We start from the raw sequence: 20,537 nt of genomic DNA, 5'->3' as shown, positions 1-20,537 counted from the left end.
TCTCATTCCCGGCTGGATGGTAGTTTCCTTTCGTCTCACTAGCATTCTCCACACTGGATGATGCTAAAAACAGGAACTACCAGTCACTTCCGCCGGTGGAACAGGCGATAGCGATGCACCTTTGCCCGCCCTCTGCTGGACGGCGGACGAAAGCGGTGTTGCCATCTAAAGCCTGCTTCATGACGTCATCTCTGCTCACGCGGATCTTTTCTGCTGCTGGGCAGGCTGCGTCTGCACTACACACCATGGCCATGCTGCAGATATTCCAAGGTGATCTCCTCCGTAAGCTGGACGAGATGGGACCTGAGGCTATCTGTCTCGCGGATTTGAGGAGTGCTTCGGATCTCTCTCTTCGCGCTACGAAATCCGCTGCACAGGCCATGGGACGAGTTATGGCTTCAGCTACGGTGGCTGAGAGGCATCTATGGCTGGCCTCTTCGGATCTTCTGTCAACGAGTTCGTTGAGAGATTCGTCGAGGACCAGAAAGCGTCGCAAGCATTCAAGCACTTCCTCCCGAAGCGCTCCGGTTCTGCAGCGAGTCGTGCTAGACCGGCCCCGCAAAGCTCTCAGCCACACCCCCGCCTCCTGCTGCTTCATCGCAACAGTGTCAGCAACGCAGCTCGAGACCCCGTTCTCGCTCTACCGGCTCTACAAGCCTGTACAGTTGCCCGCTTGCCTGCACACAAAAACCATTATCACGGCTACCCAGATATTTCCTGAAAAAGGTGTAATTTCTGGTGCCACGGCCGATGGTGCTATAAATGTAGTGACGATGCCCACTGCTCAGTGCCCATCTCCACATATAAGCACAGCCCTTCACACAGGGCTCGCGCCCATAAAAGCGACTCAGGTTGATCGCGCGCACTACATAGTAAACGTGCCCACTCCTCAGTGCCCACAAACACTATGTCACACACGTCATGTGGTTTCTGTAAAAACGAAACCCGTGCACGTTCGTTCTGCCCAGGCAGACAGCGAGTCAAAAGTAGTAAATGTGCATGCTTACAGCCCACAATTACTCACAGACAGCACGAGTCCCACGGGACCCGCTCAGCCCTCCCTCGCTCGGTTAAGCACCGTGGAGGGGTCGAGGACGAGCGATCTGCCCGCTGTGATCAGAGCGCTCCCCGCCTCAAATGTCACAGGCTTAACGCCCATGTTGCAGCACATCGAAGCGCTGCCGTTGCCCAGCCAACAGAGCGCACTTCGCATCCAACCCTTAGCCATTCATGCAGACGCATGGTCAGCGCTTCCAGGGGTTTCGGATTGGGTGCTAGACATTATAAAGAGAGGCTACTCGCTACAGCTTTTTCGACGCCCTCCGCGCTTTTTAGCGCACGTCGAAACTACGGTCAAAACAGAAGTAGCACACCTACTTCGAGCCGAAATATCAAAACTATTGAGCAAAGGGGCTGTGGAGCCTGTATCTTAAGCTCAAAGCGAAGGGGGGCTGTACAGCAGATACTTTCAAGTGCCCAAGAAAGACGGAAGTTTCAGACCCATACTGGATCTAAGACGGCTGAACAAAGCATTGGCGAAACGCAGTTTCAAAATGCTTACAACCAGGAGACTCCTCGTGCATATTCGCAGAGGAGACTGGTTCATGTCGATAGATCTGAAGGACGCGTATTTTCAAATACAGATAGCGTCACGTCACAGGCGATATTTGAGATTCGCCTTCGAGGGCCAGACATACCAGTATACAGTCCTGCCGTTCGGCTTGTCCATGGCTCCTCGTACGTTTACGAAGTGCATGGACGCAGCGCTCGCTCCTCTCAGACTGAACTATTTGGACGACTGGCTGATTCTGGCTCAATCACTATCAGAGCTCGTGGAACACAGGGCCATTTTACTCGATCACCTCGAGAAACTTGGTCTCAGTGTCAACTGGACGAAGAGTTCGCTGAACCCCAGTCAGACGATACTGTTTTTGGGTATAGCTCTCGACTCACACTCCATGATGGCGCGGCTGTCGCCACAGCGCACGTTGGGCATTCAGCGCGCAGCGAGCTCTCTCCGCTGCGGCGCGACCTTCTCGCTCAGAGAATTTCAGAAGATGCTAGGTCTCATGGCCTCAGCATCACCAGTTCTTCAGTTGGGCCTGCTCCGCATGCCCCCCTTGCAGTTCTGGCTGAAAGCGCGAGTACCGCGCAGAGCGTGGATATCCGGTCAGTTGCGTCTCAAGGTCAATCAGAGCTGTGTTACAGCCTTGAAACCCTGGACAGCGAACGACTGGTACCAATCAGGTGTAAGCCTGGGGACTTCCTCGAAAGTAAAAATGGTGTCGGCGGACGCCTCCACTTCGGGATGGGGAGCGCTGCTCGATGGCAGACCGTTCTTTGGCCTGTGGTCAGAACGGGAAAAGCTCCAACATATCAACTGTCTGTAAATGCTGGCAGTAGAGAACGGGCTGACATGCTTTTGTCCCCGAATCAAGGGCCACCACGTCTTAGTCCGTTCGGACAACATGTCTGTGGTGTCCTACATAAATCGCCAGGGCGGTCTCAGGTTCCGAAACCTGTACAGGTTGGTGGAACGCCTCCTGGTTTGGGCTCAGCGCAACTTGCGCTCGCTAAGAGCAGTTCATGTGCCTGGGCTACAGAATCTGGGTCCAGACAGACTGTCCAGAAACAACATTCCCACGGGCGAATGGTCTCTACACCCACAGACAGTCCAGCTGCTGTGGGAGAGATTTGGCAGGGCGGAATTGGACCTCTTCGCGTCCCACGAAAACGCTCACTGCCCCGCGTTCTTTTCCAAGAACGAAAGCGCGCTGTCACAAAGGTGGCCGCGCTGCCCGCTCTATGCTTTTCCCCCCATCTCCCTCCTTCCGCAGGTGATAGAACGGGTGAGGGAAACAAGATGCTCAGTACTGCTTGTAGCACCACTTTGGAAGAACCAACCATGGTTTCCAGATTTGATCCAGTTAGCAGACACTGCCCCGTGGCCAGTGCCGTTGAGGAGGGACCTCCTCTCGCAGGCCAGGGGCTCGATTTGGCAACCTCAACCGGAGTTGTGGTCCCTCTATGTGTGGGCGCTCAACGGTTACCCGCTGATCTCTCAGTGGGAGTGCTAAATACTATCACTCAGGCTAGAGCTCTGTCGACTCGACGGCTATATGCCTCGAAGTGGTCAGTATTCTCCAGCTGGTGCACAGCTCGGGGACGTTCACCCCTTAGTTGTTAGGTGATGGAGGTTCTCTCCTTCCTACAGGAGCTGTTGGATAAGGGCAGAGCCCCCTCCACGCTCAAAGTTTACGTGGCGGCTATCGCAGCGTTTTCTGAGACAACGCTCGGTCAGTCAATAGGAAGGAACGATTTGGTCATCCGCTTCCTTAGAGGAGCTAGGAGGCTGAATCCTCCCAGACCTCCGTCAGTCCCTGTATGGGACCTCTCGACGGTTTTGGAGGCCATGAAAGGTTCCCCTTTCGAGCCTATCCAAACGATTAGCCTCAAATATCTGTCATTCAAGACAGTGTTCTTGTTGGCTCTCGCTTCAGTGAAGCGTGTGGGTGACCTGCACGCGCTCTCGGTGAGCCCGACGTGCTTGGAGTTTGGGCCTAATGACTCAAGGGTCATACTCAAACCTAGGCACGGTTATGTGCCGAAATCCCTCAACACACCGTTCCGGGCTCAGGTTATTTCCCTGTCTGCCCTGTCGGTGTCAGAAGAGGATGGAGACTCGAGTCTTCTTTGCCCCGTTAGGATTTTAAGAACTTATGTGTCTCGCTCTGCTGTCTTTAGACAGACTGAGCAGCTGTTTGCCTCGTTCAGTGGACGTTCCAAGGGAATGGCTGTTTTGAGACAGACTCTATCCAAATGGATTGTTGACGCTATAGCGTTAGCTTACGCTTCCAGGGGCCTTCAGTGCCCACTGGGCGTCAGAGCACACTCCACAAGAGGCGTCGCCTCGTCGTGGGCGTGGTCTATTGGGATCTCCTTACAGGATATATGTATGGCGGCAGGATGGGCCTCGCCGTCTACATTTATCAGGTTCTATAACCTAGAGTTTCCCGCCCTGCAAGCAAAGCTTTTGTCGGTATAGTTGAATCAGGGTCCTGATTGGAACTCTGAGATCGCAAGCGTTATGCGCTGCCGACTGTTATATGGGCAGTATTGCGTAAGACCCACATTACCACATTGGTCAGGCCTTGCCTTGATTATGTGATGTCATATTGCCGCGTCTACGGACGCTGCTAGATATGGGACGGAGGGTCTCCCCCCTCCTGTTCTAGGACTCTCTGTGAGTCCCTCGGGTGATTGTGCACTGTAAATCCTGGGCGTCGCTTCCAGGTTTATTGGTGTGTGATCTCTGCACGCACGGCGCTTTACATTGGGTTCCCGTAGCGTCTTAGCTAAGACGCAGTACGAGAGAACTCTCGTAAGAGAATGTACTCGGTTACTAACGTAACCTGGGTTCTCTCTAGAAGAGGGAACGAGTACCGCGTTCTCTGCCGTGTGTACGATTCACTCTGGTTCGCTTCGGCGATGAAATAAATCAGGTGAGTCAGCCTTTTCGAGCTCCCTTTATAGGGCTAGGCCACACCCGTTTCGGCGGGAAGTGGCATGGAGGGCGCGAAGCCGTCTCGCCTATGGCTGTGTGCTGCTTCAAATGCGCTTTACAGTAATTCAAAATTAAGGATAATTTTTTGCTTCAGTGTATCATGAAAAGAGACTTTTCCCGTAGCGTCTTAGCTAAGACGCAGTACTCGTTCCCTATTCTAGAGAGAACCAAGGTTACGTTAGTAACCGAGTACGTTTTCAGTGTCACTGTAATAACATATTAATCTTTTCTAGTCATTCATGATTCATTTATTTATTAAGGGAAAGTATCTGATAATAGATGTGTTATCAAGAATAAGTCAATAGTATTCAGCTGTATTTAGATAAAAAGAGTAAAAGTCCATTGTGGTCTTTTTTTCAATGTTGAATCAGTGTTGATGTCGCTATATGGGATATCTTTTATGAGAGCTTTTGTGTAAAATGAGTCTAGACTGAAAAATGTGAATCTGAAAAATTTTATAGTCTGAAGATTTTTTTTTTTTTGTGAATCATAATTATCGAGGTTCATATGAAGATCAAAAGCATCATTATGAGAAACTCCATGACATCATCCATGATAAAAGAGGTCAAATTTCATCAAATTTATTTTCTTAAAAAGTGTTATTGGCACACAAGGAAACAATGAATGAGAAATGTATAATGTAGTTCCTAAATTGCATTCAACACTTTGCCATCTCATTCCAGTAACCTCGTGTATTCATGACCATAGCACTAGAAGGAGAACGCTATTACGGGGGGAAAAGCGCAAGATGAAGTCTACTAGCTTTAGTATAGTATGTAAGGGTCCTAGGATCTGGAATGAGATTGACAATTCTATAAAGGAACTATCTTCTCTTGATATGTTTAAAAAGCATTGTAAACACAAATTGTTACAACATTATGCTTGATAGACACCATAAGGCTGAAGGTTTCATATTTTATTGACTTATCTGATTTTCTTTTTTGTGATGTTTGAATACCCCTATTATTGACTTTGTTTGAGGGATGGTTGAGATGTGTGATGTATGTTGACTGGTGGGAGGATATTTTGTGGTGAATGGTGTTGTTGTTGTGGTGGATGGGTATTGGGTGGGTGGATTATTATTTGTTGTTATTAGTGCTATTATGTGTCTTGAAGGGCCCTATTTATAAGCCGGTATGGCTTCTGGGTAGTCCATTTTTACAGAACTTGTTGTGTACTGTGAATAAACTGTGAATAAAATAAAATAGTAAAGCTCTTGGGGTTTGAACATGGTCTCTGGAGACAGAGCTGCTCTATTCTGAGAGGATCACAATCACTCCACACTCACAATGTAAATGAGATTTTCAGTCCACACTCCCAGTGTCTCTGTGTGATTAATTACATGATCTGAACTGAAACAGACCAGTTTCACTTCTGCTGTAGTCAAGCAGCCCAGGTGAAAAGGAAATGTATTTAAATTGTGCTTTTTTGGATGTACTTATATTTAAATCATAAAATATTAAATGCATATTAAATGTATTATTTTGAAACAATAATATATCAAGCATATTTCAAAATGTGCTTAAGATCAACTAAGATCAGCCTATTTTTTATATATATATTAAATTGTGTTAAATTGAAAGCACAGTTACATTAAGTGCAATTTAAGTGTATGTCTTTACAATTAATTTAAAATATTCAAAAAGATACTGTAGGTGGATCCTGTTGCAAAAAAATAAAAAATAATAAATCCATGTCCAGGCACTCACATAGTCAGCAAAGTAAAAAAAAAAAATTCTTAGAAAGGGCTAAATTTTAAAAAAGACACCAACGTGTATCAGCCCAAACAGGCTTACGTCGGGGTGTGAGAAAGTAGAGAATAAGAAATAAGTAAATAGACACACCTGTGACAATACATTTTCAGGACCTGACCACTAGATGTCTCTTGGGAGTTTACTAATTTCTCAAACAATCCAAAAAACGTTTATATCAACCCATTCTCACTCCAAAGGCGTCAAAAACCGAATCATGGTCAAGCACCCCTAGCGTCACTTTTATGACGCCAAATGTGCCTCTAGGCATCGCAATATCGACGCACTACGACCTTCACTGCTTTCAGTTGGAAACTTTTGGAGTCAGGATTTCGGAGAAGGGTATTCCTGCAAAACCGGAGGCTGCAGTTTCAGGACCGCTGTTCTGGTACCGCAACTTTAGGACCCTAGTTTATTTGTGACAGCGCCACCTACCGTACTTGATCAACACTAATTAAAGATGGACGACGTGGACAGCAATCAGACAGTAAGTACCGGTATTTAATTAAGTTTCATTTTATAACGTTTCAACGGTGCGAAGTTTACATAGTTAGAACTGCTAACTATGAATTAATAATTAATTCCCCCCAAATTAAGAATTTGTGAGCTAGTTTTATTTATTACTACGACGTTAATTCGTGGCCATGATTTCATAAATCCTTGTTGAGTTTTAATGATGAAGTATTATAAGTGAACCTAGCCTGCACATTAATTAAACTTATCAGATGACAAGAGTATGGTTGATGTAAGGTTTGTAAGATTTACCTGCAGCTTAATGTATTAGTGTGAATACTGGCTTAATAGTCGTTGTTTTACCATATTTATGTATAAAATATCTTTCATAATTAAACTACACTGACTGCCTAGTTGCAGTATGTGTTAGCCTGTTGTTTTGGCATTGTTTTGCAATGATGAATGAGGTGTTTGGCAATTTTAATAGCTTGTTACGATTTGGCCTAATCTGCAGGTCTACTCCACATACAGTCCATTGATATCATGTTTTAGTTTCTGTCATGTTCTGCATGGCTAATATGAAGTAATTTTATGGATTTGGTTAGGCTCATTGTAGGACAGATGATTAAAAAAGGCACTAGGGATATTTTCATGATCTCAAAATATTCTAACAAGTAGGCTCTCTCTTTTTCAAGATACATATAACAATCCAAAAAGGGAGATCCCTGCCCGAATTGAAGAGATGCACCACATGCTGCAAGGACTTTCACTTTTCATATATATATATATATATATATATATATATATATAATATTCCAGTTGAATATGTTAAACAAATGTTTCTTATTTATCTCTCTCTGTCTCTCGCTCTCTCTTTCTCTAGAGTTGAAGCAAACAGCCATTCTATCCATGCAGCAACTGATGGAAAAGGGGTTCACTTTGGTGCTGTTGTGATGTTGTCGCAAAAATGACATATATACAGTACAGACCAAAAGTTTGGAAACATTACTATTTTTAATGCATTTATTTGATCAAAAATACAGAAACAGTAATATTGTGAAATATTATTACAACTTAAAATAATAGTTTTCTATTTGAATATACTTAAAAAAATAATTAATTCCTGTGATGCAAAGCTGAATTTTCAGCATCATTATTCCAGCCTTCAGTGTCACATGTAACATCCAGTCTATCACATGATCATTTAGAAATCATTCTAATATTCTGATTTATTATGAGTGTTGGATACAGTTCTGCTGTCTAATATATTTGATGAATAAAAGGTCAAAAAGAACTGCATTTATTAAAAAAAAAAAAAAATTCTAATAATATATTCTAATAATATATTTTCTTTACTATCACTTTTTATCAATTTAACACATCCTTGCTGAATAAAAGTGTTGATTTTATTTAAAAAGAAGAAAAAAAAATACTGAACCTAAATTACTGACCAGTAGTGTATATTGTTATTACTAAATATTTATATTTTAAAAACATAGCTTCTTTTTTTTTTTTTACTTTTTATTCATCAAAGTATCCTAAAAAAGTATCACATGTTCTGAAAAAATATTAAGCAGCAAAAGTTTCCAACTTTGATAATGAATCATTATATTAGAATGATTTCTAAAGGATCATGTGATAATGATCCTAAAAATTCAGCTTTGCATCACAGAAATAAATGATAATTTAAAGTATAATAAATTTAAAAGCAATTAATTTAATAATTTAATAATATATCACAATATTACATTTTTTCTGTATTTTTGATCAAATAAATGCAGGCTTGATGAGCAGAAGAAACTTCTTTCAAAAACATTAAAAATAGTAATGTTTCCAAACTTTTGGTCTGTACTGTATATATATATATATATATATATATATATATATATATATATATATATATATATATATATAAATAAACATTCTTGAATCATTCTTGTGTCTTGTCTTGCCTCTCAACAACTTTTAAAATATTGGCTGTAATTTAGTGACTCCATACGCTGATTCCAACTTTAACTTACCTGATAATGAGCTAATTCACCTTAAGCAGGTTAATCAATATACTGTATAATTCAAGAGACTAAGACTTTTAAGGTTCTTCATTTTTTACAATTGTTTTACATTAATTTTACAAAATTTATATTTCATTTATATTTTGTGTAAATTCATGTTTAAATTTAAAATTGTGACTCAAAGCACACTTAGTAATTAACCTCTGCTGCATTTTGAATCAAAAATCACATTTAAAAACAAATACTACTGAGATTAATATATTGATGCTTTATACAAAGTAACGTGACTGCAAACTAAACCAACAGGGTACTAGAACTGCGGTCCTGAAACTGCAGCCATCGCTATATCGTCCAGTATGGTAGGTGGCGCTGTCACGAAAAACTAGGGTCCAAGAATTGCAGTCCTAGATCTGCGGTCCTGATTCTGAATCTGCAGCCTCTGGTTGTGCAGGAACATACTATTGGGATTTCGACGCGAGGGCATGAGATGTTTATCGCTATGAAATCACGTTCAAGAAGTCTCATTCAGCACACATCGCGATACTTGCCACCAGTTTAAAAGTGGCACGGGTTGGGTGAGTAATCGTAAATACTCTCTTTTAATGCATTTAATAAAATGTATTCTGTCTTCTTTATTAATCAGATTAGTGCCATATGTTTAATCGCTGTATTATATCGGTCATCCGCGGCTGTCTTTGAGTTTCATTGCGTTTAAATAAATGAACACAGCTGCTAACTGGGGTGATTAAAATCTATCGGTCACGTGACGTGCCATAGACCTTCGATCCGTTTTATATTAATTTCAGGTTCAATGATGTAAGTTGTATTTGTAGTAAAATCATGGTAATCACGACACTTACAATAGTAATAAATGAAATGAATAAAACACAGTAAACGGGACATTTACCATGTTTTTACCACAGTAACTGTAGTTTTACTATGGTATATTAATAATCAACACAACAATACAATAATCACTAAACCAGCTATGTTTGTATCACTGTAATGTTAGTGTTTTTATGTGCTTTTATATGACAGATGTCACAGTATTCATATGTTCTGTACCATGCTTTTAATACCTTTTAAAGGCAAGGCAAGGCAAGGCAAGTTTATTTATATAACACATTTCGTACACAATGGTAATTCAAAGTGCTTTACATAAAAGAAAGTAAAATAGTAATGAAGAAAAATAATAACAAGAATAAAACAAGCAATTTTAAAACTGTACTTATTTAAAATAAATTTAAAACAGTTAGAAAATGATTTTACATAAAATAAAATAAAAAAACAGTGAAAATATATATTGCAGTCAGTTCGGGCATTGCACAGTGCTCATTCAATAAATGCACAGCTAAAAAGATGAGTTTTGAGTTTAGATTTAAATGTGACTAGTGTTTTAGCACATCTGATCTCTTCTGGAAGCTGATTCCAACTGCGGGCGGCATAGTAACTAAAGGAGGACTCCCCTTGTTTTGTGTGAACCCTTGGTATTTCTAACTGACTCGATCCTAATGATCTGAGTGCTCTGTTTATATTCAGTGAGCATATCTGCAATATATTTCGGTCCTAGGTCATTTAGTGACTTATATACGAGTAAAAGTACTTTAAAATCAATCCTAAATGTAACTGGAAGCCAGTGTAAGGACCTGAGGACTGGTGTGATATGCTCAGATTTTCTGGTTCTAGTCAGAATCCACGCAGCAGCGTTCTGGATGAGCTGCAGCTGTCTAATGGTCTTTTTGGGAAGGCCGGTGAGGAGCCCATTACAATAGTCCACCCTGCTGGTGATGAAGGCATGAACAAGTTTCTCCAAGTCTTGGCTGGAAACAAAATATCTAATTCTTGCAATGTTTTTTAAATGATAGTATGCTGATTTAGTTACTGCTTTGACATGACTACTGAAACTAAGGTCTGTCTCCAGAATCACAAGAATCTCAAGATTCCTGACTTGATTTTTAGTTGTTTGACCCCTAGAGTTAAGGTATGCATTCACCTTGAACACTTAATCTTTGTTTCCAAATGCAATGACTTCAGTTTTTTCCTTGTTTAACTGAAGAAAGTTCTGGCACATCCAACTATTAATTTCATCAATGCATTGGCAGAGGGAGTCAATTGGGCTGTAGTCATTTGGAGATAAGGCTAGGTAAATCTGGGTATCATCAGCATAGCCGTGATAGGCAATTTGGTTCTTTCTCATTATTTGACTTAGGGGAAGCATATACAGGCTAAACAAGAGTGGTGCAAGAATTGACCCTTGTGGGACTCCGCATGTCATGGACGTCCACTTAGACTTATGCTCTCCTATACTCACATAATAACCTCTCCCTTCTAAGTATGACCTGAACCATTTGAGTACCATCCCAGAAAGCCCGACCCAGTTTTCCAGCTCTCTAGTAGTATGTTATGATCGACAGTGTCAAATGCAGCACTGAGATCTAGCAATACCAGCACCGATATTTTGCCAGAGTCACAATTTAAGCGAATATCATTTATTATCTTAATGAGTGCTGTCTCTGTGCTGTGATGCGGTCGAAAACCAGATTGAAAATTGTCCAGGTATCCATTTGAGTTTACGTATTTGTTCAGCTGATTAAAAACGACCTTTTCTATAATTTTACCTATAAAAGGAAGATTAGATATTGGTCTAAAATTGCTCAAAATGGTGTCATCAAGATTGCTCTTTTTCAGGAGGGGCTTAACAACTGCATTTTTTAAGGAGTTTGGAAATGTCCCAGAAAGAAGTGAGGCGTTCACCACTTCTAAAAGATCTGCTTCTAAGCAGTTAAGCACATTTTTGAAAAAAGATGTGGGAAGTGTGTCAAGATAGCAGGTTGACGATTTTAGGTGCTGCACTATGTCTTCCAGAATTTTGCTATCAATTGCTTCAAAAATCGACATAGTATCTTTTTTATATTGTGGCCTAATCTGTCTGACCTCTGCATTACTTGAGGATGTGCTAATCACCTTTCTGATATTGATGATCTTCTCAGAAAAGAAGGATGCAAACTCATTGCATTTGCTGTCTGATAGCATTTCACTGGGAATCTGACTTGGGGGGTTTGTCAGTCTCTCAACAGTGGCAAAAAGAGTATGAGTGTTATTTAAGTTACTGTTTATAAGGTTTGAGAAGAAATTCTGTCTAGCTGTGGCTAGTTTCACATTAAAAGCATGAAGGCTGTCTTTGTAGATGCTATAGTGAATTTCAAGTTTTGTCTTCCTCCACATCCGCTCTGCTTTTCTGCATTGTCTTTTCATAGTCTGAACTGCTGTTGATCTTCTCCAAACTGATTTCTGTCTGTTTGTTTTCTTACTGATTATTATTGGAGCAATATCATCAATAACATTCTTAACTTTTGAGTTGAATGAATCAAGGAGAGTATCAACAGAGTCTGCAGAAATGCTTGGTGTTAAAGATATAGCCTCCATAAATAGTACACTTGTGTTCTTGTTAATGCATCTCCTTCTGACAGAGACCGATCTAGATTCAGTTTTAGCAGACATCAAAATATCAAAGAAAATACAGAAGTGATCAGATAGTGCTATGTCCTTAATAACAATGGATGAAATGTTTAGACCCCTACTGATGATTAAGTCTAGAGTGTGTCCACATTTGTGTGTGGGTCCATACACATGCTGAGTCAAGTCAAAAGTGTTTAGAACCGTTATCATTTCTTTTGTAGTTTTGTTTTCTGAATTATCTATGTGAATATTAAAATCCCCTGCAATAGCAAAACAGTCAAACTCTGAGGAAATCATTGATAACATTTCTGTGACCTCTTCAACAAAGGCTGGAGAGTATTTTGGAGGCCTGTAAATAATAATAAACAGAATGCGTGGAGCACCTTTCAGCACAATCCCTAGATATTCAAAAGACAAGTACTGGCCAAATGACACTTGCTTGCATTGATAGACATCTTTAAATATAGCAGCTTCACCCCCACCTCTCCTAACAGTCCTGCAGACACTCATGTAAGTGAAGTTAGGAGGGGCTGCTTCATTAAGGACTGTTGCATTGCAGCTGTCTTCAAGCCATGTTTTGTTTAGAAACATAAAATCCAGATTGTTTGTGGTTATAAAGTCATTGATTAGAAATGATTTATTTTTTAGTGAGCGAATGTTTAAAGATGCTAACTTGATGGCTGTGCTTTGTGTCTTTACATCAAATTTTAGTTTGATGCATAATAGGCCGCAGATTAGATGAGTTTGCCCTTCGGCTTGAGATGGCCTTAGACTTTCTATCACGTGATAAAATTGAAATAGAGAAAGCTACAGGCACACTGGGTTCCCGCTTGTTCAGTAGGTATTTGTGAATGTTGCTGTTATTATAGCGGGGACCCGACACATATCACTGAGAGCTGCTATCAGTTGTTTTTGGTTCACCTTCAGCAGATAGAGGTTTGGGCCCTGGCGTTGTGGCATTGGTCGAAGAGCTCTTGCATGAGCAGGGACCACAGGCTTTGGTGGTTTTGGGGCCTGCCATTTTTTTTTTGTGATATCTGCGGGCTTGCAGCAAATGAGTGAGAGAGTTTAGTCCCAGCATACACCAATTCCTCCATTTTCTGTGAGAAGCACAGAAGTGGAGATGCTGGAGAAAGTGATAATGTGTCTGGTGAGATGGGCTGTGTCTCTGGTGTTTCCGGTGGCTGTGATATGTTGTCCTGGCTTCCCTGGCTGTTTTCCAGAAAGTAATCCCTGGGTGCTGAATCTTGTAGCTGTTTTGATACATCATAGTCAGTCTGTGAGGAGGTCTGTGGGCAGGGCTCAGTCGGGATAGTGTCCATGAGCAGTGCTTGTTTTGGCTGCGTGGTGTTATCAGGGTCCTTGTGGGATATGTCAACCACATGATGACTCGGTCCCGGTGTGTGTGTGCTGAATGGATTGACACACTCTGCTGAAGGATGACGGAGGGAAAAGTAGATATTGTTCTTAAGGAGTTCTGACTGCTCTTTCCGAAAATCATTCTTCCCCACATGGATGATGATTCGATTTGCAGTCTTGTGCTTCATCAGAATGTTCTGAAGTTCCTTGTTCACATCAGAGACCGTTGCTTGAGGAAGGCAGCATGTTGTTGTAGTCCTGCTACGGATGTTTCTGATAACAGAGTCACCCACTATCAGAGTCCTTGGCTCGGCTGCACTCTGAGCTGAAAGCCGCTGTCTGCTCGTCCTTGAGCGCCTGTTAGTAGCGATGTTAGCTGCTGGCTGATCAGATCCATGTTTAAATACATTTGGGGATTCCTCACCCACATTCATTAATGCTTCAAATCTGTTCTCAAGATGTATAGGGGGTGGTTGAATGCCAGTATTCACAAGCCTTGTCATAGTCGATTCTGGGGTAGAGGAAGCTACGGCAGCAATACGAGAAACTCGTGACAATCTGATATTTCGTGTTCCTTTGGGTCTCGCTCCCTGTTTGTGCCATCGATTAGTGTGGCGATCAGTTTCGGCTTGTTCCTCTACACTTGGTATAAACTGTTGAGATTCATAAGATTCATGGGACTCACCGGCTGTATGCTGAGAAGGTCCATGACGACGATCTGCTAAGTGTTCCGTCTGTTTTGGAATTCCAGCAAGTAACTTTGTTTCAAGAATCACAATCCTTTGTAGAAGTTTGCAGCAGTTCATGCAACAAGTAGATCCAACAGGAGGCAATTTTCTCTCTTCTGTTTGAATGTAGGCAGTTGTTTTCCCTTCTCTGGAATGTAAGCTGCTGGCAGTGGGAGGCAAAGTTTTCTTTTTGTAGTATTATTCCAGTCCCAAAGAGTTTTTAGTTTTAGCGTTTGTGCCAAAAAATCTGTTTTTTGAGCACTGTGCTGATCTGCTGATGTAGAAATCTTAGAAAAATCAGAGAAAAGTACAGAAATAAGAAGCAAAGCGCAGAGCAGTAAGCTAGAACGTCCGAACAGTAGCAAAGCCGGAAGCCGGAAAAAAGTATACTGCTATATTGCTAGGGCACGTTTAAAAAGTAAAACTAGGGATTCTTTAAAAAATTCCCTTAGAGTCTCATCAACTTGTAAAATATTCCAATTCCTTTGAATAATCAGTTTAATTTGTGTCACTTCAATATCTTGTGACAAAAATGTAATTTGTTTTTAGCACCCTGCATTCAGTTTCTGTTTTTTGTTCATCAATTCATCCCTCTTCAGTGACTGTGTTTTACCATGAGCTTCTTTTAATATTGACAAACTATATCCTCTTTGTTGAAACCACTGTGTCAAAATAGTAGATTGCACCTAAAATCCTCATCCGAGAATGGAATATTCTTAATAAACCATGGACAGTGAAAACAATTTCTCCATGTAGAATAGTATTTCGATCAGTAGGTTTTCTATACAGAGAATTATAAAGATTACCTTCTACATCCTTTCTGATGGTTAAAGTAAAAGAAAAAAAAAATATTGACATATTTGAAGTTCAATCTCAAATTTTCATTACTTTAATTAGGCATGGAAGTCCAGCAACATTGTTTTTTAAAAGTCCATTCTGTCAAGCGCACAATAAAATCTCTGGGAGGCAGAGCATCTTTTGATGGGGATTTTAAATACCTCATTGATTACAAACCTTCATCGAAGAGATTCCACATCCATTCTCACCATAAAACACTCAAACTTGTGTGGTGTCTTGAATATAAGATATAAAAAAATCTATATATTTAGATTTCAGTTAAGCAATAAAACTATTCCCACTGATAATTGGTCTTCCTAATGGGTTGAACAAATCTTTGTGAATCTTAAGTAACATACAGAATACCAGTAACTGGGTTGCGAACTAACAGATCCAGATCCAAATTTATTTTCTTGCATCAATCATTATCTTATTACAAATTCTCTTCATATCATTCAATGGATTTAAGACAACAACAAAAAATATTTAGGATTTTTTTGTGAGTATATTGTATTTTTCACTTAATTATTCTTGGGTTGTACAGTATATTTTTTTGGATTATTTGAGAATTTAGTGAACTTCGAAGAGAGTGGTCAGATCCTGAAAATGTATGGACACAGGTGTATCTATTTAGCTACGTCTTATTCTGAAAGTGAAAGAAAGTGATGTGACATGTGGTCAAATATCTAAGTGCACACACAGCAGTGAGCACACCCCCAGAGCAGTGGGCATTCAATTAATTGTTTGCTCTACTGACTTCTCTGTTGTCTCACACCCTGATGAATGTCTGCTTGGTGCCTTTTTAATATGTAGCCCTGTCTTAGAATAAAAGCTTTTTACTTTGCTGACTATGTGAGTGCCTGGAATTTTTATTTTTTTTTTTGCAACAGGATCTAGCTATCATTTTTAATATTTTTTTCAATTTCTGGAGCACCCATATTTTTGCCTGCAAGTACATGATGCGCCCATGGTCAAGATTTTTTCTTTGATCATCATTTAAAATATTCTTTTAATATTTAAATGTTAAGATGTGCTGCCTAAATTTAGAGCCACTCTTCATAAACTGTAAACCTTTCTACTCGCTGCAGGAGTTTTCCTCTTTCAGCTGACTGAACAAATAACTGAAATGGAGCATAGACCCAGACTGTCGTTTATAAATTTTTGGAGATTTTGACAAAGCAAATCTTTCCCATGAATTGCCAAAATACAGACAGCACATTTCACGCCCCGCCAGAGATATCCATATATTGGATCACTGTTACACCACAATAAATGATGAATATCACTCTGTCCCATGGGCAGCTTTAGGGCTCTCTGATCACTGTCTGGTTCATCTAATACAGACCTAAAGGCAGAAGCAGAAATCAGCTAAACCTGTGATAAGGACACATAATTACAATAAGCAAAATCACCCAAGCCACCCATACTGATCGTCCTCCTATTACATATGTCCCAGTAAATTTTTGACAGTCCATCCTCAACTCTATAGACTATTCTATGGGATCAAGTGACTCTGACATGTCACAGACCCTATTGTTCCTTCCCTATTGCTACTGATGGTAACACATTTCCAGAGATGTTCAATTCTTTGTGCAAACCTGTCCTGACTGAGCTACATACAGGACTCACAGCCATCCCCAGCTCCTCTGCCCATTCTCTGTCACCGGTCATCCCTGGGAGTAGACTTTGTCACAAACACGCCACAATATGAAAGCTTCCCCTACAGTCACCATCAGGATCATAGCCAGGGTTTTAAATTTATAGAAGTCCTAAATCCTGCCCCCATAGAAGCATCTGCTGACGATGCAAAGTGAGTCCCGTTAGTTAAATCTTCTACCTAAACCGTAGATGGTCGACGTGATTTTGCCAAGTAAGACATGTTCCTGGATCAACATTATTATCCAAAAACATAGACTTAACCCAATCCCCATCCCTAAACCTAACCCTACCCATAATGTATTCCTAAATTCAGTGGCAAATTATAGCAGATTACTGTAAGCCTAAAACAGATATTTCGTGGAATGTTATATCTCTGTTCTGATTGGTTGATTGGAATGTTGTTCCAGGGAAATATTGTGCTTGGTGAAATCACACTAACCAATGTACTATTGTTGTCTTACAGTCAAACATTCCTAGTGACAGTTATTACATAATATTGTATGTTATACATTTACACTGGTAAAGTACCTACATTGATGTCTTAATGAACTGACACACAAATGACACATTTCATGGGATATACTTGTATTCTATATTCTCTATCTTTGAACCCACTGATTCTTTAACACTTCCAGAGAACACAAGACACCAGTGTATTTTTTGAATAAATGAAACCATATGTAATATGCAACAACATATGTTTCAAATAACAGCATACTACATTGCTGAAAATTGAATTGAGTAAATAAGCACAGTCCATATAATCTCACAAATAAATACAGTTATTTTGAATTTATATCAAAGTTTGTGTTTCTTGACAAATGTTTAAAAAGCATGGTTGAAATTACTGCCAGTGCATTTGTTATACTGGAACTAGAAAGTCAAGAACATTGCATTGTGGGATGCAGTTGTTATTTCTATTTATGTCTTAGCTATTAACACTAAGCACCACTGTCTGGTTGGGCCAAACACAATTATAAAAGACACAAGGTTCACAGCAGTAATGGGTTCTGAGAGTAAAGACAGTGGATAAAGCTTTTGACAAGACCGACCCAAGTTCACATCCACCTTTCAGCTCAGAGAATGTTTACTTTACATAAAAATGAAAAGTGAACATCTTTACTTCAGGCTGATATGGTTTGAAGTAGATGTAGGGGTCAGAATAAGGCAGCATCCATGAATGATTTTAATAAATATGATATGATATGATACATGATATGATACATGATATATAACTGAATTCTAGTTCAGCTTAATGCGAAAAATTATGTTTTAATCTCAATGGAATATTGGGCCCTTGTTTCACTGATTAAATGGTAAAAGTACAAATTCATTATAAATATTACTGGTCAGCCTTAAGGGGTTCTTATGGTTACTTACAATGACTTTTGAACATATTTTTATTATTAATCTACCAAATGGAATTACACTGTTGTAAAGCACTCATAATTATAGACATAAATAATAATAAAACAATATTTTTCTTCCACCTAAGATGAAAAAGAAACTAAAGTCTTTGCCTTGTTATGTTACACATGCTGTCTCTATGTTCTTTCCATGACAACTTATTATCTGTCATTACTTTTAGACACCTTCATGTTCATATCTGTCTGATGTTTTCATTATGTGTAACAACAGATTAGCATCAGATGTTGAACTGAATAAAATCTCTTCTTCTTCCTCTTCTTTTTTCTTCACTTTTCTTTTCTGTTTTATTATTTATTAATTCATTTATTTTTAATAGTAATAACTCTGTACAAATTCAGTCACCCTTGTTTGGTGCAATTCAGGGCTTTCTAAGTCACATAGCACAGATATTAACACAGTATTATCATCATACTGTACTATAAGATATATCGATTAGGCATGTCTGTCTACAAGGTAAAAAGTATGGGGTGCTCCCCATGAATAAATAAACACAATTATTATTTTTACTTTGTTAAACATTGTCATTGTGTTGTTTGTTATGCTTTCATCAGCAGCTGCAGTATCTCTCAGCTGTATCAGTGCAGTCACTGTGACTCTCACTGACGGAGGTTTTTGTTTGACTCTTTATCACTGTGTGAACACAGCTTTACTGTTTGGATAGTGGAAACTCTGACAGTAATAATCTCCTGTATCTTCAGTCTGGACTCCACTGATGGTCAGAGTGAAATCACTGTTAGATCCACTGCCACTGAATCTAGATGGAGTTCCAGTGTAACGGGTTGTTGCAGTATATATGAGGAGTTTAGGAGGTTCTCCAGGTTTCTGTAAATACCAGCTCATCCATGACCCATTACTATCACTGTAGACATTACTGCTGCTTTTACAATTTATTCTGACTTCTTGTCCTGGTGGAGCTGCTGTTATTGATGGACTCTGAGTTACAGTGTACTGTCCTCTACACTCTGAAAGAAAGAACAAGAATAACATTAAGAAACAACTGTAAATTATTATTTTATACTTCAGAGAATAAAAAAAACATTTTAAAAATGTTACTACAGAAACCTTGAGCAAACAGTGTGAGAGTCCAGATGAAGATGATGATGTTGGTCATTGTTGTTGTTTTGTCTTGTGTGATGATGAAGATTGTGTTCTGTTCTGTGTGATATGAAGATTTTTTTTATGGTGGATGATAAAAATGTCTCCATGATCTGCTTTTGAAGAAATATTGTTGTATCGTGCAGTGCACTTTCTATCAGCGGCAGACTGCAGGTCTTGTCCCGCGGAATCAATCTAGCCTACCGTTCAACGTGACACATATTAGTTACTCTCACGGGACACTGCACTTACTCACAATAGTATATATTTTTTCCTCTGCTTTCAAGCTCTACTGGTTAAACGTTTCATTCATGTGCTGTTCTGATGAGCGCTTTTTCTGAGCACACCCAAAAAAGCCCATCAAACAGTGCGTGATTACAGAACAGAACAGTTATGTAATGTGCTAATACTGTCAAAACACACAAGGTTTATGTATAGACTCAGTTGGTTATTTGCAAAATGAAACTCATTTCATGTTTAAAACGACTTTTGAGTAAATTAATGTATTAAAAAAATTAGTTTGGCTGTAATGCTCAGACAACTTGCAAAAAAAAAAAAAAAAAAAACCTTAAAAAAATTCGTCACAAAATTGTGATATAAAAAATATCACAAAATTTTTTTGCCATATATCGCCCACCCCTAGCCGAGGAGGAACAAACACAAACCCATGTTCGATGTTGATTTCATGTCGTTCAAAAGAGAGATGATAAAAGTGATGTTGGGTGATAGTGTACTACGACGGCGTTTTAGTGCCACGTTGAAAAAAAAAACTCTAAGATTACAAGATTAAAGTCATAATATTTTGAGAATAAAGTCGAAATTACAAGAATAAAGTCGAAATATTATGAGAAAAAAGTTGAATTGTTTCGACAAATAAAGTTGAAATGTTTCGAGAATAAAGTCGAAATATTACGAGAATAAAGTCAAAATATTACGAGAATACATTTTTTCTTTTTTTTTGAATTCTCAGAAACAAAAAAGTTTAATTTAATTATTTCACATAAATACAGTGATCTGATCATTAAAGAGCTTGAAAAACACGTTGTAAGACACATAATTTGTGTTTCACTATATAAATTATTTTGAAAGCTGAGACATTGATCAATTAGCATTGATCAAAAGCTGGGTTTGATCCTTTTACATAATCATGGCAGAGCAGCCTTCACACTCAACTTTTGTTGAGATGGACGTT

General features: G+C 39.6%; 2 gene segments (V, D, J or C); both read right to left on the bottom strand.

The window, feature by feature from the left end:
* The window catches only part of LOC132133603 (immunoglobulin kappa variable 1-8-like), a 141,965-nt gene that overhangs the window by 34,865 nt on the left and 86,563 nt on the right, over positions 1-20,537 (bottom strand).
* On the bottom strand, positions 18,878-19,402 carry LOC132133274 (immunoglobulin kappa variable 4-1-like). The segment is given in 2 exon segments: positions 18,878-19,212; positions 19,313-19,402. Coding segments are annotated over 2 exon segments (384 nt in total).

The sequence above is a fragment of the Carassius carassius genome, chromosome 50 (assembly GCF_963082965.1).
Source record: "Carassius carassius chromosome 50, fCarCar2.1, whole genome shotgun sequence".
Lineage (NCBI taxonomy): Eukaryota > Metazoa > Chordata > Actinopteri > Cypriniformes > Cyprinidae > Carassius > Carassius carassius.
This window is presented reverse-complemented; position numbering and strand designations above follow the sequence as displayed.